The 27,851-nt window shown below is 37.2% G+C and overlaps 1 protein-coding gene across 2 annotated transcripts in view; it reads left to right on the forward strand.

Moving 5' to 3' along the window:
• Positions 1 to 25,339, forward strand: part of LOC107221866 (probable ATP-dependent RNA helicase DDX31) — a 31,603-nt gene extending 6,264 nt beyond the window's left edge. For both annotated transcript variants that reach the window (XM_046737152.1, XM_046737153.1), the window contains exons 7-10: positions 1,084 to 1,314; positions 12,143 to 12,485; positions 20,981 to 21,182; positions 24,996 to 25,339. In XM_046737152.1, coding sequence (XP_046593108.1) covers positions 1,084 to 1,314; positions 12,143 to 12,485; positions 20,981 to 21,182; positions 24,996 to 25,134 — 915 coding nt within the window. In that variant the 3' untranslated portion in view covers positions 25,135 to 25,339. The remainder of the gene's footprint in view (positions 1 to 1,083; positions 1,315 to 12,142; positions 12,486 to 20,980; positions 21,183 to 24,995) is intronic.
• The last annotated feature ends 2,512 nt before the right edge of the window (positions 25,340 to 27,851 follow it).

Raw genomic sequence — 27,851 nt, forward strand, 5'->3', positions numbered from 1 at the left:
TGTAAGGCTTTTCTTTCACGAAGCATGAAATTGAGGTTAGGGTCGCGTAATGTCAGATTTGTTCGCGACAGCGCATGCGCGCAGTGCAGAAAAGAGCACTTTCAGCTCCTAGGACTTAAAAGTGGTCTTTTCAGTACTCCGCGCATGCGAGTTCGCAGACTCACTCGACAGTCATAGAAGCGGGTACTTTGTGCAGAGCAAACACGCATGGAAAACGCGTAAAACATGCTCGCGTTATATAAACGTCTTTCACGGTATTGATAAGCTTTGAAATTATTGTTGATAATTTTTTGTCACATAGAAAATGATTGTTGATATTTCGAGGCGCTAGTGAAGAAATACTGTCATAAGGAATCCATTTATTTGCTTTTGACCCATTACTTTTTAATTGCTTTCTAGATCACGTCAATTCTTGCGGTCAATTTTACGCAGATTTTCTCTTCACTATGCAAAAAAAATCATGTTCTAAAATCTAAAAATACTTAAATAGTTCTAATAATATGACCGTAAATTATAACGAAAAAACAATACAATCAGAGCTTATTTTGATCAGTTTTAATTCATCGTTGGTGATTTCTGGAGGCTATTTCCGCGGAGTTCTGATCGGTTTTGAGAGCTGTATCCAGATCTCTGTACCGAAACTAAAACTTTTCGAAAAAAGAATTCTTTTATTTAAAGCGAGCCTTTGGTGAAATTTTGTACAAATATTGCTATTTTAATTTTTACACAATTAAAAAAACTCTGTTAAAAAAATCCATCCTCCAATATTTAGGTTATGGTATTATATGCATTGAAAATTAGTTTCAACTGCCTGTGTTGAAAATTTATGTGCAAGGAACCTTTTAAAGAATATTCTATCCACCGCTGAGAGTAATTCCCTGCGCATACACTTTCATCGCAGGAGATTAAAATTTTATTGCAAGGACTATTTTCCATAATCTAAAAATTGTTAGAAGTATTTTTTTATACGACTTTTAGTAACAATTTTCATAATTTCACCAAAATCTTTCCTCAACTTGAGTTCAAAAAGGGTTTAAAAAAAATATATGTATAGATATATATAGATTTTATAAAATATTTCAGGCCGCGGGCCAGCACAAGATTTTAGTCTTCATGGCGACACAAGACATGGTCGATTATCACGCCGAAATCCTTACTTCGGTGCTTTGCAAGCAGTCCGACGAGGATGACGAAGACTCCGAGCCTTTGGTCGACGTTGAATTCTTCAAACTCCATGGAAACATGACGCAGAAGGAACGCACCGAAGTTTTCAAAACGTTCAGGGCTGCCAAAAGCGGCGTTCTCCTCTGCACGGTGAGTGTTTGACCTTCAAAAAAGAAAAAGAAAACAAACAGTCCTATTATTGTGTAGAAACTGAATCGAATCGAAAAAAAAGATATCAACTTTGGTATCGATATTCATCGCTTTTAACATATTCGGTGTAAAAACAAGTGCAGCAAGTTTACAAAAACTTTCAGTTTGACGTGCCAAGTCTTTGACTTTTCCATTCAAATTCAAGCTAATACGTGTAACTCTGTTAATGTTTTACACGAATCGGTTCAGATTTAGTGTAAGGTTTGCTTCTTTTTAATACTAAACAGTTATTTATGCCAGTAAAATATAACATCGCGAAGAAACTATTTTACATGCTAGTAAGCCTTGAAATTTTGCAGGAACGTCGGTTAAGGTGACAAGTAAAAATTTCGTTCACGTGCACTGACTTTTTTTATCTTTCTTTTTTTTTTTTTTTTCATATACTATCCTGCCAAGTCAGCAATTGTTTATGTTTCTTGTTCAGATTCCATCACACGAGTACAGGTATACCTTTTTCTGCGTCGTTTGCGATGCAACTTCTTTTATTGTTATTTTTCTGTCGAAATTGGTCCGTTTTAAATTCCTGCATCGGCATACGCCTTTATTGCGTTAGTTTTTTTATTTCCCCAACATTTCGGCGAAAAGTTGTACACACGTACAACAATTATACAACATAATGCAGAGGGTGATATCCGTGATACTTGCGACCAATTAATGGGACTAACAAGATCTCGGTAAACCGACTTTATAAAGGCTCGGATCATTACGCGATCAGTGGGTAGTCTCGTCGATTTAGTAGGCATGATACATATCGTGTCTATGTATCTCTTTTACGTATACTTATAACCAACACATGTGTGTATATATATATAGGTATAATGCTACTTGCCTGTATTATGTATATCTCAGAAATGGGCTTTCGAAGTTCGCGGGACAAAGACCGGGGCCATTATATCAACGGTGAATGCAATTTTCTAGTATAATCATTGCAATTAAAGTCGTCACAATGACTCGCGCTGTGGGGGTGCCTTCCGAAAAACGCTAGTTCATTAAAATGTACCCGTGCACACACTGTGTAACCTATACCTTACACCTTATACCTTATACCTAGGCATGTCCCACCTGCGCCAACCCTCCTCCTCCCTCGACATCTTACCAGAAACATTCTCTGCTATGGAGCATTTTTTACCATTTCGCTGGCCAACATCCAGACTTATTTTCCGTCATTCGTTTAATCGGTTCGTAGGCACGATCGCAAAAACCGGATTACAGTGATGTACGATACGGGTTTCTTTAATTCGAAAATACGTAATCTTTATGCGTGCAGTCATTTTGTAATCACGATATAATGTTCGATTCCGGAAATACTTGGATTTTATCGATTCGATTTAAAGTTTGGCTAACATGATTTCAGAATATTTTCACACCTTTTACATTTTCTGTTGGAAAAGAGCGAGTTTTTAGATGCTGAAAATGTTATTGTTATACGCGTTTTGAATTCGCGAAAAACGATTGTAACAGTTCGAAAGAAATTTTGGTAAAAAATTGAGAATTTTATCGATATGCGTCATGTGATTTTTTATATTTCTACTACTTTCGTCTGGTCGTGATTTATTCGGATTCGTTACAAAACTTTCTTCCGGGCAATTGCTTCGCCGCTAGTCGATACTTTTTATTACTCTGATTTGTTTTCGTATAGAACTACGAACATCTCTTTACAAATATTAACGCAGAAAATACGGGAATTATAATCAATACAACGGCCATTATTGAGAAAGAGCTTAAATATTGATGCCTAATTTTGAAATACCTCAAAAACGGACAAAAATTCAGTAGTATCGCTCGATTTTGCTCTACGATATCTTTTTGAATAAAATGAGATGCCGTAGATCGAAATCGAACAAATATACTATATTTTCAATCGTGTTAGGGCAATTTAAAACTACGCATTGATATCTAAGCTTTCGTTTCTATAGGATTACTAAAAAGTGTTCATTCTTGGCCTCCTTAAGCCACCAAACTTGGACAATGTCTAGATTCGTTCTACTACGAATAAATCGAACGTAAAAATGGACTAAAATTTCTATTCTCTCGGTAAGACTAATCAGATTAAAAATTTTATTGGACCTAAATTCAAATGAATGGTTGTAACCGTCTCGACCGCATGATTATTCAACTTGTGGGTATAGTTGGAATTTAAATCCGTCCAGCGCGAATATGTAATCATTGTACGATATGCAAACTTATGAGCATAAGCGGACAATAATTACGTAATGATAATTAATAAGGAGGATAGTTGGGAAGACGGTTAATGCCTGGTTATCAATTAATAAAGCCGCGTGTGTACGAGGCGGATTGTATATGCCTATAAATTGTAATATATGTATGTATATATATATATATATATATATATATATATATATGGGAATAAAAAGAGAATGGTACATTTGAAACGTGAGATAATCGGGCAGTCGACACGATCGTAAATATAAAGAGGAACGCGTACGTCACTTCCGTGAGTGTAAATACACGTCTGTACCTGTGTGCGTGTGTAAATTTTCTAAATGTCTGCACGCACCACGCACATTTAATCACAAATATTCGTGCGTAATGAAAAGTAAAAAATAAAATTAAAATATGAAATATAGCCGCCACTCCCCGGGCATATTCATGCCGTATATATACATACCTATAAGTATACCTGCAGGTATAAGAGAGCGATGCTGTAAATTAAACCGTGACTTATTCTTTCAAGAAGAAATTTAATATCTTCGCTTCATGCTGAGACCGTTGGGGGAAAAAATTAGGTCTCTGTACACACAAACGTTGAAAACACCCACACGGTTCTTTTTATTTATGTACACGGATATGAATACGTTAGCACGTTAATATATGCCCAAGTATCGTTGCTTTACTGGTAATTATCGTTATTCTTTATCCCAATGTTACGTTAAGACTGGCGTAATGTTCTTTTTTTCACTCCAAATAAGAAGATTCTCACTTTTACAGTATAGTTAAAGAAAATTTTTAACCCATTCCAATTATTCTCATATATTATTCTTATTTGTTATCCAACGCGACGTTATTGTTCTTTGTAAATTGGTATAGTCGCGGCCGATTCTGCAGGCGAATGCAATTTTACACAATGCTATTAATTATTTATGTACGTTTTCATGTTGATTTTAAACTTGTTTTGTTGATATAGCGTCAAGATAAATTAACCAAGTATTTTATGTTATATTGGCATTAAATCATTTAAAAAGTCAGGATATTAATCCTGAGAAAACGATTTCTTTGAGTATCGAATCAAAATTTAGTAAGAATTTTTAATCTCAAAATGATTAACATGTGATGAATTGCAAACGATTTTTAACTATCGTATAAAAAATGTGAATTGCGATTTATTTATTATTTGGAATATGTTTTACTTGTAATAACCGTACAGTGAACTGTGCTGAATCAAACAAAGGTTCATATGAGAATTATTCCAATATGTTAAAAAGTTCGAAACATTGATAAGTATGTTAATGAAAGTAAATTTCATAATTGAATGGAAATCGTTCTCCGAGAAATTGGATTTTTGTTTCATAAGATTGAAAGAATGAAATCGTGCGACGCTCATTTTTATTTGACGACGTCTTCAAGGCGTCCGAAAACATAGAAACGAACAAGAAAAAAATATACATGCATGTAACAGCACGCAAATTTTTTTGTCGCTGATTTTCGTACCTGTGATCAGATGAGTTTTGATTTTAAAGTTTCATTTTTATTTCATATCTATAAGATATTTACTATATTCTTTACATACACACTTGTTGGGTGGGGGTCAAAATTTGGCAGGATCAGTACTTGGAATTGGTGATATATCGAAATTTCAAGCATGCGAAAATGATATAACCAAATATTTCAAACATGAATTGTTCAAAATCGTCCGTTATTTTATTTTCGCAAGTTTGCTTTCAGACATCCTAATCTGTGACACTTTCGAAAGTCAGAATTTCGAACAATTCATCTTTTTTTTTTTTAATTTTATCGTCGCATATTTGGAATTTCGATATATCGGACATTCCAAATATTGATCGTCCCAAGTTTTGACCCCCACACGTATGCACTCAGACGAGTGTTTGTACACCTAGTCGCTGTAACTGCATCTTATCAAACCTTATTAGTCACTCATCTATTTTTTGTCCCCTTACGCAAGTTCGCCACGCTCTTGCCACCGGACAGGAATGCATGACAATTGTCAGCAGTGGCATGGCAGCAACCTTGGTATCTATTTCATACACAAGTAACGTGTGTGTCCCGTGAATTAATTCCAGAGTACCGCGGGGGGTCCGCGACAATTTACCCGTACAATGACATCGTCGATCGAAGGTTCGGTTCGGTTCCTCGACGAAATGTTTCGTGAAGAGATCATTGTACACTGCACATTCTCGATATCGTTTTTGTTTGATCTATAAAATGAGACTCACGCCACCCTCTCTCTCTTCTCTCTCCTTCTCTCTATTTTTCTCTCCAACACCGATCATCCTCCATTCTCATACGCGAGGAAGCCTTTTTATTCCGAATATCCCCACACGCATACCTCTTCGATCAGACTAGGCCTCGACGGGATGACACAGGTGTGTAATACCGGATTGTGATCGCTCACAAGCGTTCCAATCTGCCTTCTCTCCTTCCCGTATATGTCACAAATTCCACGTTCTTTCTATTGTACGTGCAACTATAACCAATCTGAACAAATCCCCGAAACTCGTACATATGGAGTGACAAACGATTTCGAACGGCTTCAAAGTGATTTCAAACTGATTTCAAACTGATTTCAAGGAGTTTCAAACGATTCTTAAGTTGTTTCAAGCGATGTTTTTAATGCGCTTACGAACTCTTTCGAGGAGTTTCAAATGATTTCGAAGTGGTTTTAAGCGATTACAAACTAATCACAAATGGCCTCAAACTACTCCCAAGCAGTTTCAAATGATTTCGAAGCGGTTCCAAGCGATTTCAAAATGATTAAAAACGTTGTTAAGCTAATTCGATCGCACGTAGTATGATCAAAAATAGTTTCAAACTGAATTCAAAAAGACTCGAAGGATGTAAAACTGGTTTCAAACTGATTTCAAGCGATTTCCAAGTGATTTCAAACCGTTTCAAGCGATTCTATGCAATTTTTGAGCGATTGTAATCGAAAGTGGCTTGTCATTTGAAGGAGTAAACAGACCTTTGCTGACAAGAGTACTTCACTGCCCGAAAAGTGTTCAAGTACTGTTCGCAGTCAAACGAATGAAAACTTCCGATACAAGTCAGTCACCGATGTCCGTATCTAATGATCGAAAAGTTCCTCAACTTCTTCGAAATATTTCGGACGACGAAATCCTCGTTTTTTTCTTCAGTAACTCCATTGCTTTCGGAAGACGGTTTCATTTATTTATTGTTTCTGAGAAATTTGGGAAAGTGGACGGATTGGAACCGACTTTCTTGTGGCTGAAGAAGGGACAAAGCGACGAGAGTGCTCCCTGGAGTGTTCCCTGCAGTCTAAAGGACCAAGTGTCCGGCAAGACGATGTGGAGTCCGCTTAGTCGATGAAATAATTGACATTTGGTTCGATCAAATTGACACGGGCAGTTTTTGACGCGGAGTTGGGGGTAGGGAAAAAACTTTATGTAAGGTGAAAGAAGCGCGTATACAGTAGAAGCGGAAGGGAAGGGGGAGGGAACGGTGCAGTCTGGAGTGACGTATCCGTGACGTCCGTGTCATGGAGTAGAAGTAACTCGATCGCTATGAGAAGAGGCTATGAAGGCAGCCCCGTGGCGCGGGTCCCATTCAATGGATAACGTTCGATGCTGTTGCAGTCGTAACGGAGCCAACCGAGTGCAGTATGGCTCTTGAAGTCCGACCAACTCGGACGAAGAGACTCTCCATTTCATCAATCCGATTCGAATTTCATGCTACGCACCATTCGCCATGGGCGAATGCCCCTTGATCTCGATCGTTTCCGCTGGGACGAGGATGATCGGTCTTCCATCTGCAATCACGGGGATGATGTCGATGCCAGATCGTTTATCTTGGGGTGGGCGCAATTTGTGTATCATCCTGACACCGGGTCAAACACGCTTCCAATACAGATTTACTCTCGCCTCTCTAGTTTCTCTATGCTTTATTTTTTACATGAAGGTACAAAGTTCCTCTACCATCCATAACCCCAAGGAGTTCAATGTCTTGTCTTGTCCATCGCGGATATTGATGTAAAGTGACATGGTATGTGTTTTTTGAAAAAATTCGCGATTTCAAAGGATATTGCGTACGGACAGCTTCTTCATAGTGTCCAGTGAGTGGTCCGGGAAATGTGTTTGAATTTTGCTTTTCCTTCAAAAGTCCTGGAAATTATCCTCGAATTTTTCTCGCATCCTGGAAATGTTCTATATTTAATGTCTTTGAATAATCTGAAAATGTCCTGGAAATGCCCTTGAATTTGTTACGGATTTTTCACTGGACACCATGTTTTTGATCTGATATCTGAACGGGGCACCGTGTTAATTGTTCCATAAGGAAAGGAGGAATAACGCATGAACTCTTATGCTTTTCTCAAATATAAAAGTCTACTCGTAGAATGAATGAACGTTTGGCTGGTGTAGCCTTAGAAGAAATCTATTCAATGTACGTCATTTCCATAATGCAAAGAAGTATTAGGATGTAATTCTGAACAGTTTCAATTTGCTTAACACTAAATACTCTTGGTATTATTTCAAATATTTTGCATAGCACTACAAAAGTCAGAATATCAGTGAAATCCGCTCGAGTCAGACTCGGAAAAAGCATTTGTTAAATCTGAAAAGTTTTTTTGGTTTGGTGCATAATCGGCTTTTGAAATGAGCGAATAAAACGAATCTCTTCGTCGCCACCAACAAAGAATCGAGCAACATTCTTCGGAGTCAAATTTTTCATTTTCGCAAATAACGGAAACATCAGAAAGTTCCAAAACCGCTTTTCTCGGATCCTGATCCATTGTTCCCACTTGTTAAACCCTCGTTCCACCACGTTTTTGCACCGAACCGTAGGTCCAATAAATCCTCAATCATACAAATCTCTTACAAATTGAGTCGATACTCCGTCCTACATGGCCTAAAGGATTAAGCACACGTGGGGAAAGGTGCAGAAGACAAGGCACGGTTCCGTCACACGCGTACACCCGATACACCGTGCGAAGAAAAACGCGTGTACCTAAAGCAGAAGACAAGTACGTGCATACACGTCGATGCGCAAGCTCGCTCATAAACGCGGCCGACCACGTCTACCTACATAGGATAGTTGCAGGACGCCGCCGCAGTACGCCGCGGCACGCCACGCCGCGCCGCGACGCACGCCCGCTGCGAACTCCAGCGGCGAGCGTTTGAGCGCCGTCGGTCCGCGCCCGTGCTGCTTCGCCTTCTCTACTATGTTTGGATAGGTAATGATTTAGTACGACGCGCACTTGAATTTCAAGTTGATACGAGCAGGGTCAGACGCGGCGGGTGGCGGGTGGCCGCCGGTGGATGCCTAACAGGAACAAAAAATGAGTAAATGAAAAAAAAAAGAAAAAAAATGGCGCCTTGCGGCACCGGGCAATCTGGAGAGGGAAATCGGGGTATGAAATTCTTTCACGAAATCGCCCTCTACACTTGTTTTTATATAATGTACGATTATTATGGTGATACAGACGTGAGGGAATCTTATACTTAATTTATAATTAGTTTCTTAACTTTCTAAACATTTTAATTATTTATTATTGAAAATCTTACGAAATTCATTATATACCAGCTACGTGGAATTTGGGATGTTCGATTCTCGAGTTCAGAAGCTATGTTATGATACCGATAGGGTACGTTGAATAGTTTTACATACCTACTGGGAGAAAATGGTGAAACTTTGTGCTCTGAGTTACCGACTGCGCATGGCAATATTTTCGTTCCAAGGCAGGGCAGCCAACTAACTTATTTGATATGGCGACTATCTCGCGTCAAGTGACGAATTGAAATTACGCTGGTGTGATGACTCGTAGCAGTAATCAGTTATCGATCAGGTAACAAAAAACGTTTAGAAAAGCCTTATCGAATCACTACAGCAACGATTTTAGATCTGCTTAACCGTAGAAAAATTGCAAGACCTGCGTAACGTCCATAAACCGCGTTTGATAACTGAAGCTTGAGATTGAGATGGCTAGCCTGCGTGAAAATCCCACAAAGCTTGCGCACGCGCAGTCAAACTTTAAATTTGCCAAGTTTCGCTGTTTACTCTCGGTTCAAGAAAATTGTTGAACAACATCTGAATACTTATTTCAAAAATTGTTCGAAAAATCTCTAAAGCTTTTATCGTCAATTTCCTAAAATAAGGTAAATCATAAGATGTTTCATTCGTCGCCAGATATCGAATCAAACCTTGTACATTTCAATTAAAATTTATAGAACTGGACTTAGAAGAATATTAACGCGCATGGCGTAGATCAAATAAGAGTCATTCATAACAATTCGTTGAAAGCAATTAGTCAATCCCGTACGGATCTGCGGTATAAAATTTAGCTTCCAGAAATTTCGATTGATCTTATATTATACGAGGCCGAAGTTATTAACGCTATCGTAACCAAACATTGGGGAAAAAATAACTATCTTCTTAATTTTACAACGATTTTAAAGAAACTAAGATTTCGAAATATGAGTGTGTTGTTTTCTATTACGGTTTACTGAAATTCAGACAATGAATCGTTACAATAACGTTACTAACTTAAATATGATTCAATATGATACCATAGTAGTTATAAAAATAGAGGCAAAATTTTGAACCCTAAAGATCAATGTTGAAGTCATTTCAATTTTCATCTGATTACAAACGTTTGAATAAAGACAGAATCGTTGTGAAAAAGATATGGCGCCGGAAAAGACGAAACAGCAAATGCACGGCGCGTGTTGCGTGATCGAATTTTCCAGGGTACAAGCTTCCTCTTGGCGAGTAAGTTTGTCTAGATCTATGCGTGCGCAAGAGTAGACGTATAAAGTGGGCTTCTCGTTATTAATTCCTATGGTGAAACCCATGGAATGGTCTCCCGTCCCGAAGTCCGCCTCCCGCCGCCAACCATCGGATGATCTATGACCGGAGTGAGATGTTTTGAACGGCTATCTGTTTCCGATCTCTTCGATCGCTCGGTGCTCTTAAACGATCGTTTATTTTAATCGCTCCTATCAATTTCGGGCCCACATAACGCTTATGTACATATAGATGCATGTACATTGCACATACATACAAAATGTATCTAATTCCTATCAAATGTCGGAGGCGCTGTCTTTTCAATGTTGTAACGGCGTCGCTTGATCGCTTGTAATGCTTTTCGCGTTCCTTTTTCGTATCATCAATTTCGTCATCATCTGCGGCATTCCGAATATTATTATTGAAATAAATTTCATTTTGCACCGTATAAATTTAACGGAATATTAATGATTTCTAAGATTGTAATTGCAAGTAAAATTATAAATTATTAAACAAATAAACTGTTCATCTTTTCAACATTTCACAAATTGGTATTAAATGATTGCAAATAAATTGTTGTTGTATGTGGTGCTTCACATTCTAGTGACAAAGTTTGTTAAAAAAAATAAACTATTGAACATTTTTACTTGAAATATTTTTGCAAAAGTATCGAAAGATCACTTCAAAGGATCATGTAATTAATACATTTAAAGATCGAATTTAAGTATAGTACAAAAATACGACGGACAAAAAAGTCTATTTTTACAAAAAAATGGATAACTTTTTTATTTTGCAATATTAAGGGCATAAATTTCTAACTGAGCCGTCTAGGTACCTAAAATTAAAGGGGAAAAACCTGGGGTTGCAAGTAAGGGTCAAGTTGAATCGAAACATGAAAGAATTTCTCTATGCAAGTATAGATCGGTATAATTTGACAAGATAATACGTGAATTGGAATTCGATTTTGTGAAAATATTCATGTGACTGAAAGCCAAACTAGGTTCATTGAAATGTAAATTTATTGTTAATTTTTACAAATTTATTCAAAACAGAGAACAATTGTGCATCTTAGAAGAAAATTCGTCTTGCACAGATTTTCTTCGTCGTGTTTTGTGTGTTTGTTTTTCTCGGTACTTGTTTTCAAATTAACGACGATGTGTATAATTTCTTTGCGAATGAGTAGCTTGTTAAGACATACGACGGTTAATTAATGTCAGTTTCTATAATGCTTTCCGTGTTTGGAAGATTAATTTTTAATTTTTACTCATCACCAATAAATTTTCATCGTCAAGCTCCTACATCTGCTCCAACACAGCACACACAAAAGTGGGAACATGAGATGAGAAGAGGTCAAAGTCGTGTAAGAAGTAAAAAAAAAAGATGCGAGTCTAAGTACATGAATTCTCGGCGTTCACTTCGTACGACGTATCATTTGTTCTCGACGTTGTATCATACACGACATGAGGAAAAAGAAATCGTAAATTAAATTAATCTCATGCATTTTATGCTCACGCGATAAGTGTAGGTATTCGAGAAAATACCGCATTTTGTATTTTCGGAGAAAAAAGTTTTTATTACTGATTACAAAAATCATTAAAAAAAAAAATTTCACGTGAAGTAGAAATTTTTTAATAAAATTGTAAATACAGTCAATTTGACTGGTGTGATAGTTCTATAAGTGTTAAACTCGTCGCGTTCACCTTCAACCTCATCGGCAAAATTGAAACTGCTTGATATTTTTCAACGGTTAGTTTTGCTTTTGCAAAACTTAGGATCGATCCTTAAACCGTCCTGGATCGCCTAATTGGAATTGTTTCTTTTCACGTTCTTGCAGGACGTCGCGGCTCGTGGTCTGGACTTGCCGAAGGTTGACAGCGTGGTCCAGTACACGGGTCCACTGTCGGCGAGGGACTACGTCCATCGGGTGGGGAGAACAGCCAGAGCCGAATCCTCGGGGAGCGCCGTGATATTCCTGACACCGCCGGAAGTCGAGTTTGTCCGGATGCTCGAGTCGCGAAGAGTCCGCATACGCCAGGAGGACATGACCGGCATCCTGGACAAACTGTTGGGTCCGATTTCCCAGCACAACAGTGTCCAAGCCGCAGCCACAGCTCTCCAAAATCAATTCGAAACCCTCGTTCTCGAGGACAAGGAGATGCACAGAAGAGCCTGCAAGGGTGAGTTTCATTTTGATGTTTCGTATAAGTTTTCGTTCCGTTTGCTTTCAAGAATATGTACCGTGAATTCAAGATGGTGGACTGTGTTGAAAAATTTTAAATAGAAAACAACCTGTTCGAAATAACGTTACAATCCAATTGTAACAAAAAAGTATACACGTGTTTTTTCAATCGATGTATTAGTATTATTACTATTTCAATTTTGAATAACTCGAAAGGCAGGTACTTTTAACAGTGTATTTAAAATTAACAGCCCGTGTACCTCGTCATCTTTGACTTTAACTATATTTTACTATGATCTTCTCACCGATCACCGAAAAAGGTCTTGGAATTTTTCAAATTTTTTTTAGTCATTGGTGAAATTTGAAAAACTGTCATTTTTTTAAATCCGTAAAAATTCACACAGATTCTATGATTTGAAATGTGATTTTTAAATACCACACGATAATGGGATCTCAATGTTTACTTTTTTTGTTCGCAAGTTTTTAGTTTTTTCAATATCGGAATTTGAGTTTTTTTGTTGTTTTTTTTTTTTTTTTCTCTTGTTTTTTCTTTCCACTATTCCCCGATCGAAATAGATCACAGAATCATGAAAACAATGCGATTATGCAATCCATTTAGATCGAGACATTTTAAAAAACAAAAAAGCAAAAACAATTCTGACCGGAAAAAACTAAAAACTTGCGAAAAGAAAAAATAATAAATCTCGAGATCCCATTATCGTGTGTTGTTCAAAGATCACATTTTGAATCATAGAATCAGTGTGAATTATTCAAAATTCAAAAAAATTGATGTTTTCCCAATTGATATTTCGGTTTTTTTTATAAATTTCCTCAGTAGCTGAAGAAAATTAAAAAAACAAAAAAAGAAACTTCCCGTGATCCTTTTCGGTTGGTTAAAATATCATACTAAAAAATGATCAGAATCGAAGGGCGTGAGGTACGTAGGGTGTAATTTGACGTGGAATGCCCCGTACGTATAAGTCAAACTGGGTAGAGAGAGAAAGATAAACAAGGGGAATTAAACCTTCCCCCCCCCACCCACCCCTTTGAATCCGAGCAACATTATATGCACGTATTATATCTGTATCGTGACACTGCAGGAGGTGCGTGCCGAGGGTTGCAGGGTGTTCGAGTAGCTAGTCGTATATTTACATATATTTACGCAGGAGATATATTTATAGGGTGGGAGAGGCGAACGGAGGGATGATCTTGGTTGCTGTTGCATGGTTATCCTGTTACGACCGTCATTCGCACGGGGAACTATTTATATATATATTTATTTATTTACTGCAATAATAAATCCATTTGGAATAATTTTAATTCTCTACGGGGGTCGCGCCGCGATATGCTGTATATTAAGTGTGGTATTAATACACGCTGTGTTACGCTGTAAATAAAATGTTGAATCACTGATGGATAGATTCAACGTTATTGAGAAATGATCTTAGAAATCGTTTGTTTTAACGTTATAAAAGCCGAAGGAACGGTTTCGATGAATTTTACAATTAGAGTAACACATTTAATGGTACGAATGAATAAATGCGTACTTTGAAAAATTCAACAAGTTATGTCTTATTAGAGAAAATTGACAATTGTAAGTTTCGATGCCAACAATTTTTATCATCGAAGCGATTGAAATACTCATTATTCAACCAAGTTATTAATTGTTACCTTGGCGTTCCCACTGTGAGATATCCTTCAGGTCAAATACAGTTTGGTTGAAAGTTGAAAATTTCAGCCAAATATTTTCTTTTTGTTGATGTATCGTTCTATTTTTTTCGATTCAATAGAAAAGCTCGCTCACCTCTTTCCGTTCAAAGTCTTGATTTCAGTATGTCCTTCAATTTTCTCTTGCGTTGAAATCGGCAAAAACCGGGTGAGAGTTTGTTAAGACTACTGCGGGCAATGAAAAAAAAAAAAAAAAAAAAATGAGCGTATCAGAAAGGTCAAGTCAAGTGAAGAATGAGATGTTGGCTACTCGTCATATTTTACAGGATTCACATCATTACATAAACGTTTTGACGGCGTTTAAGGTATTTTAAAGGATTTAGAAGAATTTCAATGCATTTCTATGGATTCCGTAAGATTTTTGGAATTCTGTAAATTTCAAACGATTTCACAAGATTTCAGAGAATTTCGAATGATTTCGTCGGATTTCTGAGATTTTATAAGATTTTGAAAATTTCGGAGCCTGTGTCGCGTTTCAGGAATTTCATGTAATTTTGAAGATTTCATAAACTTTCGAGATTTCACGAGTTTCCAAAGCCTTCAAAGATTTCATAGATTTCAAATTATTTTACAAGGTGTCATATGATTTCATAAAATTTCAAAAGCATTCGAGGAATTCCAAAGGATTTAGAAGAATCTCAAAGGATTTTGTATTACTTCCTCAACACTGTGCAATTTCATAGAATTTTACAAGACTTCTAAGGAGCTTAAAAGATTTCAAAGAATTGCATCTATCACATGATTTCACAAGACTTCAGAGTCTTGCCAAGAATGATTGCATAGGATTTTTACGATTTCGTAAAATTTCAAAAGTTTCAGAGCCTTCGTGCCATTTCGAGAATTTCATGTAATTTAAATGATTTCATAAATTTTCGAGCTTTTAGAGATTCCACGAGTTTCCAAACGATTTCATGACTGGTGTAGATCACCGGATCATTGAAGGGTGGTTCACCCCTCGGTGAAAACTACGTCTAATGGTCCTTGGATTCGGAAACTAAACTTGGACAGGGGGATCAGCTAAAGCGGCATCTAAGCTTGCAGCCGTCTTTCGGTTGGAATAATCGATCGATCAATCGGGGACGGTCAAGTGGCTAGTTGTGTACCGTCATTCGGTCGGATGTGGGTAAGGGTGAGGGGGATGGGCACAGGCTCCGAAACGTGAATTTGGTACAGAAAACGCCTCCCTTAACCGTTTCAAATCCGCGACTAACCTTCGTGAAAAGCCTCGGTTGACGGCCCGGACAACCGCACGAGGCGGCAAGGCCTTTCAGGCCGGAGATTTATCACTCGGTGCTTTGGTTTATTTCTGCCTGATACTTTTGCCCTTTGAGCGTAGAGACCTCGAGGTTAGTTCGCATTTTGGTAGACTTTAGAGGATTCAATAGATGCGAATTTTGGCTTACCCGCGCAATGCTGTACCTACTACCGTGATTCGAACAATTTAATCAGATTTACAAGGGAGAAATTGCTCGATTCGATTCTCGATTTATAGCGATTCAGGCATGAGTTTAGTGATATTGTAAGGGCTTGTTAAAAAAATGAACAAGTGTAGAAAACTGATTGCTTCATATGATGCTCAATTTCCACCGATTTAGACCTCAGTTTAATGATTTTACGAGGTATCATTCAAAAAACAAACAAGTGTCGAAAATTGATTGCTTAATTCGATGATCAATTTCTAGCGATTTGGATCGCAGTTTAATAATTTTACGAGGTATCATTCAAAAAACGAACAAGTGTCGAAAACTGCTTGCTTAATTCGATGATCAATTTCTAGCGATTTGGATCTCAGTTTAATGATATTATGAGGAATCATTCAAAAAATTAACAAGTGTAGAAAATTGATTGCTTAATTCGATGATCAATTCCTAGCGATTTGGATCTCAGTTTAATGATATTATGAGGAATCATTCAAAAAATTAACAAGTGTAGAAAATTGATTGCTTAATTCGATGATCAATTCCTAGCGATTTGGATCTCAGTTTAATGATATCGCGAGGAATCATTCAAAAAACGAACAAGTGTCGAAAACTGCAGCGGTTGAAGTTCGAGTAATTTGAATTCAATATACCGACATTGTCGCGAATTTATAGCTTTTTCAACGCCAAAAATAAATGTTGATTTTCGGATTCGTTTTTTCACCGCATTAATCTTTAAACTTTTATTGAAAAGTCTAGTGATTGACTTCAACAAATTCGTTGCTTTACCCGTAGAAGCTGTACTGAATTTATTGAAATTGACAAGGATCGTTGGATAAATAGCAGTTTGAATTGTTATGATCTCTACTGAAAAAGTTGTGACCCAATCCGTGTCGAAATTACTCGGAATTTTTCTTCAACGCTTTAATCATTTCAAGTGTGATTGATTAAAAAACCACAAGTACATTTCAGGACTGATATGCCAATTATAGTATTTGTGAATTTTTTTTCACAATTTTAATCAAATAACACAATTTTTTAAAAATCGTTAAAACCTTATAAATTCTTAAATTTTTCAAAAATCACACGCTTTTTATACAACTCAGAATGTCCAAAAATACACCTGTGTTATGCAAAATGCACTACGAATCGACGGGCTTAGTTTTTCTGAAGTAGTCAATTTCGTTAAAAATTAAGAAAACAAAAATCCCACGAAGTCTGAATCGGTTTTTAGGGGATCGGAGATCCGGTCAGATCTATTACACGTGGAATGCCCCATACACACCCTCAACGAGGATCGTAAAAACGATGATTAAGAACGAAGTCGTCGTTGACGTAAAGCTAGCCATGTATGCCGGGTGAATCCCAGTTATACAACAACAATAAAGAGGCACACGATACACTTCGAGGAGGGTGGGTGGTGTAAATTTACGAAGCACACGGAAGTGAGCCTCTTTTATTATACTCACAACGCAGACTTTTCGTCTCTGTGTACATAAGTACCTATGTATAAAGTATATTATAACCACTCGCAAAAGCTTCAAGAGGGTTGCGGCGAAGAATTGAAATTTATTTTACTCCCTCCGTATACGGACGCGACGCTTCGCACACACGAGACGCGTGCAGAAGTTGGCAAAGTGGCGAAGGGCGGGGGGGGGGGATAGGAGAAGTGGAAATCTCGCTAATTCGCAACATTATCACCCCGATAGAGCTCAACAACCCTCAATGCCGCTTGCCGAGGGGTTCTTCTCCCCTTTTTCATCCCCCCTTCCCCCTCAAGTCGGACGGGACTCGATCTACACTCGGTTCGTGATAAATCCACGGTGGAGCGAATCGCGGTGTTGCGAAGAAAATTAATATCGTCGAGACAATTGGTCGGAAAATTGTCGAAATTGATGAAAATTCGAGAAAAACGATTTGAAATTTCATTGAAACGTGAGATTTTCAACGGAGTGAAGTTCGCAACGTTGCGGTAACATTGGTTCGTTGCGCGGAAAAATTATTATTTCGGAACTGTAGGATCGTCGCGAGTTGAGTAATCTGTTTTTTAAAAAGCAAAGTGTGTTCAGATTTCTGATATTAAACTTCTTCAAAGTCATTCTAAATTTTTACAACAATGACTTTGGTTTCAATATTTCGTTACGTTAACGGTACTAAACTAAATATGATACATTTTTCCGATAATCAATTCGAGTGTGGGAAATATTCAAAAACTGAAGCTTAAATTCGAGAAGTTTGATCCGATCGCATGTCACAGTTTTTTAGAGATCGCATTGTTCTACAATTATTTCAATTTCGGAAAAAATTAATACACCCTTGGTCCGATTTTTATGAATTTTAAACTAATTTCATTTATTGTAGATGAATTTGGACAAGAATAACATATTTTTAAATAAATTATAATTATTATCAAATCACCACTTGGAACCCAGATTTTCGTCACTTACAATCGAACTTGAGTAAAAAATCATTCCTGCAAAATTCATGAATATCAAATGTTCATTACTGCCTGCAGGCTACCCCGTTCTACTTACGGTAATAATAACAATAAAAGTCATTTGATCAGACTAAAATTACGAACATTACACCAGAGAATACGAAAAAAAGTGTCAACTTCACTTTTCGACTCAAATCTCGCGCGTACATCTTTTTTGCTCAGCATGTGGAAAGAAAGAGACTGTGAATTGTTTTGGAGAAATGTCTCAAATAGGGAGTAAAAAAAGGAAGAAAAAAAAAAATGATAAAATTAACAAAAAATATATAAAGTATTTTTTTTTTTTTTACTCACTTTCCCGCTAGTTTCCAGGTCAATTCATGGACACTTGCGGACACGACGGGTTTCATCGTAGGCGAGAGTTACGTCGAATAAAGGATATCGTTCACACCGGTAGTTGCCGAGGGGGTTGGGGGTGGAGGCGGGTGGGGCGGGGGTAGGCCGACACAATCCAACCACTGAATGTGGCTTCCGCCAGCCAAAACCACTTACGCTTTGTGGCGTGGAGAGTCTTAACAATGCGATACAGCCGTACAGGATACAAATACAATAAGACGTAGTTATATCACTTAGGAACAATATAACCCCCTCCCTCCGTGCACCCCTTGCCGTTTTCTCCTCCTCTTTCAGATTTATGTGCTAAATGGAGAAAAATATTTTATTCCCTCTCGCCTTTTTCTTCTTCTTATACCTCTTATTCTTCTTTTTTTATTTTCCTCTTTTCTGCTTCTAAATTGTTGTTTTATTTTCCTATTTCTTGTTTTTCTTCTTTTCTAACTTTTTGCCGTATTTCTTACTATTTATATTTCTACGCAGCTTCTTGTACAATGCGTATAATTATAGGTAATACGAAAATCAGCTTTGCAATTGCGGAATGGTACAAGGAAAGAAAAATATTGCGGGTTTAACATCATCTGCGGTGAATACAGGGTTGGGAAAATTTTGCACTTTTGTCGATCCTTTTTTGGTAATTGCAACGCAAAATCAGTTTTTGAGATTTACTATACTTTTTTAGTTAAATAAGGCTTTAACGTCAATTTATTGTTACACAAGCGTTAAATTTTCGCAACAGTTGCGAGAAAATATAGCAACAGTGATCGTAATGAGAAAGAATAGTAACGGATACTAGACCTTCTGGTAACAGCTAGAAAACTAATTTTCATTTTCTACCTATAACTACATTTTTCGATTGTGGTAAAAAATGAAATTACTTAACGACCGAGCGATAACCGGAACTAAAAATTTCTCTCAGTGGAAGGTTAAATCATAGGGATTGAATGGCGACCTTTGATTTGACTAAGAACCGCATCTTCAAGCTCATTTTGAGATCAACTTAAATTTTTTTTTTTTTTTTTTATTTCACTAGCTTACTAGAACTGGGATAATGTCAGGAAAATCTAGATCCTAGGTTCTGAAAAATCTGGAAATGTAATGTAATTTTTTTCCCAAAAATTTGCGATCACCCTGATTATACAAGCCGTACTTGACGCAAGGGAAAGGTAGTGAAAAGGAAAAGTTGAGCAAGAAAGAAGGGGAACGGGAAGAGAATGTCCACGTGCGAGGTTCACTGGGGATCGAGGAACCCCCCGAGTTCCCACCGTACCGCCCCCGCTTACACCTACGCACAATGCGTGTACGCATCGCATCCCATCGCATCGCACGTACACATGAGCAGAGAATGCGACACGTACCGAAAAATGTCTGTATGGGGGAACTATTAGCGGGAGCACTTGACTCCGAGGCCCTTAATGCCCTGTAATAGCACGCCATGGTACTACAGAGCAAGCTGCGGAGCCCCTCCCTTTCCTCCCTTAAATCCCCTGCGCAGAAGGTCCTATACGGGGATCCTAATGGAACCGCAATTAATCAGGGCATGTATCGAGTCGTTACCCCTACCACGGCTGTACGATGTACACGCCGAAGGAGCCACGTGACATTATTTATCATCCCTCGGCCGCAGCGTTACATCCATATACTGCTATTTGTGTATTATGTGTGCACGGATGTGTATGTACGACATTTAGGCACTGTGGTGTAACACGAGGTCAGCGTGGAATTATATTCCTTTAAATTAGTGCCAAATCCACACCCCGAGGAATTACGACCCTTTATACGTTAATCGATGTGTGATTTGATTTTTTTCTTTGTTTTTTCTTGAGCATCGAATGATCGGATCAACGATTGATTGGAAGGGTTGAGTAATCGGAAAAACGATTGATTTAAGTGGCTGATTAATCGATTGCCTGAAAAAAGGTACAATTTTGATAACCCTGTTGATCGGTTAATCGGGAAAAGGATTAATTGAGAGGAGCGATTGATCGATCAATTGGGAAATCGATGGTTTGGGAGAGAGATTTATTGGAAAAACGATAAATTGAGAGAGCTGATCGATTAATCATTTGTTTGAAAAATTGACAGACCTCCGGTAAACTTATGTATGTATAAGATAGACGTGTGGAAAATGAAAGACACAATCACGAATGAAAGGCATGAAGTTTGCTTCACTATGAATGAATGACATTCGATTTGTCAATGCAGCATTTTCTCTGCTTGAAAATAAATAAAGAAATAAATCATAAATTTCAAAAATCAAGTAATATAAAATATCGATTCTTTTTGGGAATGTAAAATCGATTGTGAATGCAAAAAATCTGTTTATCTATCTATCAAAAAGTAATCTCGGGAATCTTGTTTTCGTTATGAAGAAAAAAAGTCATCGAAAATAAACAAAAATTGTATCGTACAAGAAAAAAACAGTCATTGTCCCCTGTTATAGTATTTTATTTTTGTCCCTAGAAGCGAAGGTAATTTTTACTGAAAAATAATGTGCAGAATTGCGTTCTATGTTCGCAGCCTACGTATCCTGGATCCGTTTTTACGCAAGCTATCCCAAAGACATGCGGGAGATATTTGACAGGCGGGAACTTCACCTTGGACATTTTGCAAAGAGTTTCGGACTCCGAGATCCGCCGCAAAAAATTGGCGGTGTTGGAAAGACGATTCAGCACGACGACATCAAAAATAAGATTCACAATAATCGTCTATCGAATGAACGGTGAGATTATTTATATATAATGCGTACAGTTTTTTTTTTTTGCTTCATTATGCATCATGAATGTAATTTTTATCTGTGGAATATGGTTTTACGGATTTTGGAATCGGCGAATGAAAGCAATAACCCAAAAATTCGCCGACACGTGAGTTAAATTTAAACAACAATTAGTTTTCTTCTCAATTCATTAATTTTCTATTGATTCACGTTTTGATTTCTTATGAAAAATCTTATTTGAATCTCGAATAAGAATTCTCCAAACACTTAACCACGATATAGTTACGAGCTATTAATACGAGATATTAATTACGAGCAGAAAATTTCACTGAATTAAAGCTAGAGACGAATTTATGCGAATAGGTCCAAACTGTTCCATGGATGTGCCAAAAATTTGGTTGTAAATCGATGACCGCTAATAAGAAAACCCAAATATCATTCCAGAGCGACAATGTGAAAACACCTATGTGACGTGTACGAGCATAAAGACATACGTGTTTTTTCGTATTGTCACTATGGGGATAAGTCTTTATCCTGCAAGAAAGGAAAGTAGACGCACCGGATGTCGCGATGTTTTTTTTCTTTCTTTCTTTATTTTTGCACGGACACACAGTAATTTAGTGTATAAGTAAAATGTTTGCGACGACTAGCGCGTGTTTATATGATGCACGACCTATTCTTGCTCAGTTATGGTCACCGACTAGTACCTATTATTATACCCATAAATCGGCACCACTCCGGCTCACCAATCCATCCTTTCACCGATTAAAAATCGCTCTGTGGTATAATCTAGCAGCTGGGGACGCGTTACAGTCTCGTATAGAATTATACATGTACATACGTATAGTAGACGGTGTGAAATGACAGTTGAATGACGTTTAAATGACGGAGAAAAGGATGGACGGTCACCGTAAATGTTTGCGGTAGGAGAAAAATTAACGAACCTGAAACACCTAGTGTGCGCGTTGTCCAATACCCGAAAATGTATACAACGTGTAATAAAACGAAATGTGACACGAGAAAAAAAATAAAATAAATATAAATAAAAAAAAGAAACAAAAATAATGAAAAAAATTAAAGGAGGGATCGAAATGCCGAGAGGTATTCGAATTCGACTCGGCGTCGCGCGGTGGCGGCGTAGGCGCAACGTAATAATATCCAGAAACGCTCGTACGGCGGAAACAGCGGTCGCATCAGTCTGTTTAATAGCCGTATTGTATAATTACGAACAATGGGGCTCATGCACTGCAGCGGGGGCTGAAAGGCTCGCCACTGACTCGGGAAACGTTATTCCAACCTGTCCGCGTCGACGTACCAACTTCAAACCGGCTCCGAAGAGCCTGGATAACGTGGATAACGGGCGATGCGCACCGTTTATACTTTATAACGTCATTTATGCTCGCTTCGCTTGTCCATGTGGCACCGAGTTCGTTTGAAGCCTTTGGTTGCACTTCTCGTGTCGCACCCTCGTGCACGTGGATTGATTTCTGGAGGTATAGTAGACATAACAGACCAGTTCTTGATACAGATTTCTGTTACCGACAGTTACCGGCAGTTACCGACATTTTAGCCGGGACGCAAACCCTTTCTCCGATTACGTTACTACGTCTGTCACTGGCCTTGTATATCTACTAGGTACACTTGATACATTAATATCAGTCCAACATTTACATCTTTCATCCTTTAACCTTTCTTTTTGAGTTTTGATGTTTGATTAGTTTGCTTGACGGTGCTGCATTAAGAGCGTTTGTTATAGATGAAAAATACTTTTAAATTCAGATGCAAAGAATGTTGTGTTAACTATGAAATCTTATGAATTCATACTCATAGTCAATTCCTTGAGGGGCTGCAATAAGTCTACTGTCAAGTTGGTGGATAGTAAAATATCAACCCGTATGTTTCAAATAAACAAATAACCATCGTATTCTTCACCAACTCGAAATAATTCTTTCGTCATCAAAAATATGTCTAAACAGTGAGCGAGATGGATACTGAAATCAATTCTCTAAGTTTCGTGATGGTTTCACCGTAAAGTAATTTTTCAACATTAACACAAAGTTATTTTCATCTTCCCAGCAAGTAAACTGCTCTCTTCACATTCTAAAACTAGTTAAACCAGTAATTTCTGGATACCTGTTTGAATTGTAATTTTAAGAATGAGGTTGACGACAGTATGTCGATTTCAAAACAGATTCAGTAAATAATAATATTGTACGAAATATTGTTTCCTCGAATTAAATTGAACTCGATTGATTTATAAATGAGACTGATTGGCCGAGAATCGATACTTTTTCTGAATTTTATTAAGATATAATAATTCATTGAGTATATTTATCATACCATCACATTTGCGAGCTGTACGAAGATCTCTTTAAAAAATTTTAAAACAAAAATTACTACCGGAATTAAAAAAAAATGCTTGAATATCAATGATCCGTTTCAAATCGCTTCAAAATTTTTAAAACACCAGTAGATTCGCTCAATTTTGCTCTACGATGATTCGTTCCATTCAGAAGACTATTTTCTACATATTCACTGCATGGGTACAAACTGTTGGGAACACTTATTTTCATGCCGGCATCATTATTGAATACTTAATATTATACCGATATCAGATAACATTACAACGATATTAATTGTCATCAACAAATGATAATAGTTTTCAGTTGACGACAAAAAAAAAAAAAAAAATAGAAAAGACAAGGTAATCGAGACAAATACACGCCTCGCAGGCTCATTCTCGCCATTAGATAGGCGTGTAGAAACATAGACACGTACACGTATGGTTGGGTTTGTAAGTCCGCAGGCGTGCGCCAAGTTGGAAAGCCAACTGACACATGACGGCTGCGGCGCAGGATGGATGACGGATGACGGATGACACGAGGTGACGCAGGGCGACATGAGTTTTGACGATGATCACCGCGCTATTTCACCCGTTTCTCTATAATGGTTGGCGGTACCTGCCGGCAGTCGGTTATTTCGCCGGAACCGTCTCGGTTCAGTTTTCGTATAGGCACATCACATCACGTCCGTCTTATGCGTGGATAATACCAGAAGTTAGATTAGGCACGTCTTACATTAAATTTTACCCGATGCGCTCCGGCTGCTGGAACCGGAAATTCGGGGCACCATTGCTAGTTGGCCGGTTTTTTTTTTTTTATAGCGAAAGCCGCGATGTTGATCTTCGGATTTCACTTTTATGCAGTTCACTATTTATCGCTATTGCGTGTTGTTGTTTTTCCGTTGACAAATGCGTCTTGAAGTTTTTGGTCATAGTTATCAACCAAAAACCTCAAGACTTAGTTATCAACGTAACAAAGACAAAAGCAAACTTTACAAGTAACAAATGAAAGTTTTTCTTATTATTCGATGCATAGAATCAAAATTTATTTATTTAAATATAAACATATTAAAAATAAAAAAAATAATATAATATTATAGTTTCGATGCTGGTTGTAATACATATTCATTGCCATTGGCCAGAACTACACGATGTGCATTTTAATTCAGCTGAAACCGAGAAACTCGAGTTATTTATTTTTATTTTTATTTTTTCTATCCATTTTTTTCTCTTTGTCAATTTTACATTAATACCGGTCTTCTCGCTGTGCAGCCGTAGTGTTCATAATATGCGTAGAGCATTAAACCAGCAGGTACCACATGGCGTTTGTTACAAATTACCCAAAATTACCGGCTTTGCAACCGACGCGACAGTTTATACGACGACTTTTTATTGTTTTCGTTTCGTCTTTTTTTTTTTGTCTCCTCGATTTTTCTTCCGTTCCACCCTTATTTTCTACATTACCCTTTCTTTCGCAGACCGAAAAAAATCTTTACGAAGAAACAAGGAGGGGGCGGCCCTGGATCTAAACCAAACGCTCTCAAGAAGGTCCGAATGCTCAACACTTCCGAATATGCCAGTGGATTGGAGACTGTTAAGAAACAAAAGAAGTTTTGAGGTAAAAAATCGATATGATTTAAAGTAAAAATTATCACGAAGAATAATTGATAAAGATAATATTTCAACTATCGGAGATTTTGGGATTCATCATTCGTTTCTCTTTGAAACGAATCATTTTGGATCTGAAAACTTTGAAAATGTTAATTTTGAATGTTATTTATTTGTTAAAAATTGAATAAAAATAATGATGACTCATCAGAAATCGGTTCACGCGTCTCAAAGGTTTCATCGCGTGGCTTAGGCTCCTTATATTCCAATTTTCCTAATTATTTCCTGTGCAGGTTTCAACTTATAAGCAATCATGGTCGGTTTGTGTAAATATATTGTTTATAATGCGATCAGATATACCGATAACTTCGGTAAACGAAGTGAAATTGAACACACGCAACACCAAATAGAAACTGTAGTACATTCAGTCTTTATATTGTAGTGTCGGAAATAGTGAAAACATAAAAATTTTAACGACATAACGTCCGGTTAACGTACTTATACTATACATATTTTCGTTTTATAATCACGTATTTCGGTTTGGCTGAAATACTTTTCACTTACTCGTAATATAACACGGATCAACACGAATTTTGAATCTACGTTCTAGATGTCAAATTTTGATTTGTTCCACGTAAGCAATAAATGAAACAATAGTTTTATTAGATAAAGTTTGCTTTTGCATGGAAACAAGAACGATATTTCGGATTTTAAGAAAAAGTACCTATTTTCTCAAACATTTATTGTAAATAACTAGGCAAACTTCAGTTTTACATTTAAATCACTTTCATTCAAAAATAATAATTGATAATAAATTACAAATGTAAAAGAATTTATAAAAAAAGTTTCAACATAAATATTTTTCGTACTTCTTCTATTTTCGTACGGACTTTCTCGTATCAAACTCCAAACGTCATCTTCCATAATGCTCTCATTATACTGCCCCTGATAACGTTAATAACGATAAAGTCCATCACATCTTGGTAAAAACGTTTTCCTTTTGCTTCCGAATAGGCACCCATATTAGTTGCCAACCAAAAACTTCGAGACTCATTTATCAACATAAAAAAGACAAAAGCAAACTTTAAGTAATGAATGAAAGTTTTGGCTGTTATTCGATGCATAGAATCGAAATTTATTTATCTCAATAGGATTTAAAAATAATTAGCACACTTTTTTTTTTTTGTTGACCTGTGTAATCCTTGAGGTTCAACCATTCATTTGTGCGATATTCAATTTTTCAAAATACTTATTAAAACGTTAGCCTCTTGAATCAATACCAATATTTGTTTTGCAAAATCAAAAAAAAAAAAAAACGTATAAAAAGATAACATCTGCTGATGTGTGTTGATGATAAAATTTTATTATTGATAGTGATCACTCCAAAACGGCTCCTACATTTTTTTTTTCATATATCTACAGCCGTACCTTCTATTTGAAACATATTTTGCAGAGATTAAATGGAAGTTAGATTTAAAACCTGCTAACCTAGGTGAGCAAACACATAACTGTTGTGAGAGGGAATGGTGAAACTTGGTAAATTGAGCGTCTGACTGCGCATGCGCCATGCAGGCTAGCCACCTGAAGCTTCAGCTATCAAACAGAGGTTATGTAGATGTTGGGACTTTTTTCTCAGCTTAAGCAAATCTCAAACAGTTGATGCAGTAATGCCGGAAAGCTTGGCAAACTCACCGTTACGTGTCATTATAACAACAAGTTTTAAAATCGCCACTCCACGCGGAATAGTTTTTTTTTTTTTTATATCACGTCCCGATTCGAGTGAGTTGGCTGCCCTGCCTGGCAGACTAATATATTGCCTCGGTACGATATTACCGACCAACAGAGTTCAATTGTTTTGAGCCAGCTCAGTCGGTAATCTGCAAATTTGCCAAGTTACGCCGCTGCATTTCGACATGAAATTCTGCGGTGGCTATAAAGCTTCTAAATCACACAAAACGAATGTTTTTTTTCTCGCTAGAATGCGCGAAGCGAATCGTGCAGCACCTCGTCGCTGTTTGGACGGGGTTCACTTCGTATTGTTCAGTGGCTGGCAAGAGGGCGGGAGGATCAGGGGCGCAAGCGCGAGATGAAAGAGAGAGAAAGAGAGAGAGAGAGAGAGAAGGAGAGAGAGAGAGAGAGAGAGAGAGAGTAAATCAGAGTAGAAAAGAGAGCGAGAGAAGCCGCCGAGTGTAAAACGTGTGAGACATGATTAATACGGTCACATTATTTCAGATTTTTTTTATAACACGCGCCCGAGATAGCTGAGTGCAAATTGGTCGAAAATAAAAATGCAGATAGGTAGGAAGGTAGCCGTATATAGAGCTAGGAGAAAAGAGACGGTATCTGCGGGTAAGGGGGTTTGGTTTAAATTTAAATTTAATTATCGTTTCTTTGTACCACTGGCTTAAGATAAATGATGCTTTCGGTTAAATTATTTTGCGGTATACTTACTGTTGGTGATTTTTTTATTTTTACATTTTTAGTTTCACTTATTTCTCAATTATTCTGTGGATGATTTTTTCTATGCAAAATATGCAATACACGTTTCATCTAATGATTAGAAATTTTTATTTTTATCTCTTTAGCAAACTAAATTGATGTGAAACATTAATTTTTTTTTTTTTTTTTGTTTAGCTTCATGTCGGATTTTTCATGATGAGACATTTCAATTTATTGATATAAAAATTTATATACATATCGGGGAAACATTGAGCATCATTCTGATA

The sequence above is a fragment of the Neodiprion lecontei genome, chromosome 4 (assembly GCF_021901455.1).
Source record: "Neodiprion lecontei isolate iyNeoLeco1 chromosome 4, iyNeoLeco1.1, whole genome shotgun sequence".
Lineage (NCBI taxonomy): Eukaryota > Metazoa > Arthropoda > Insecta > Hymenoptera > Diprionidae > Neodiprion > Neodiprion lecontei.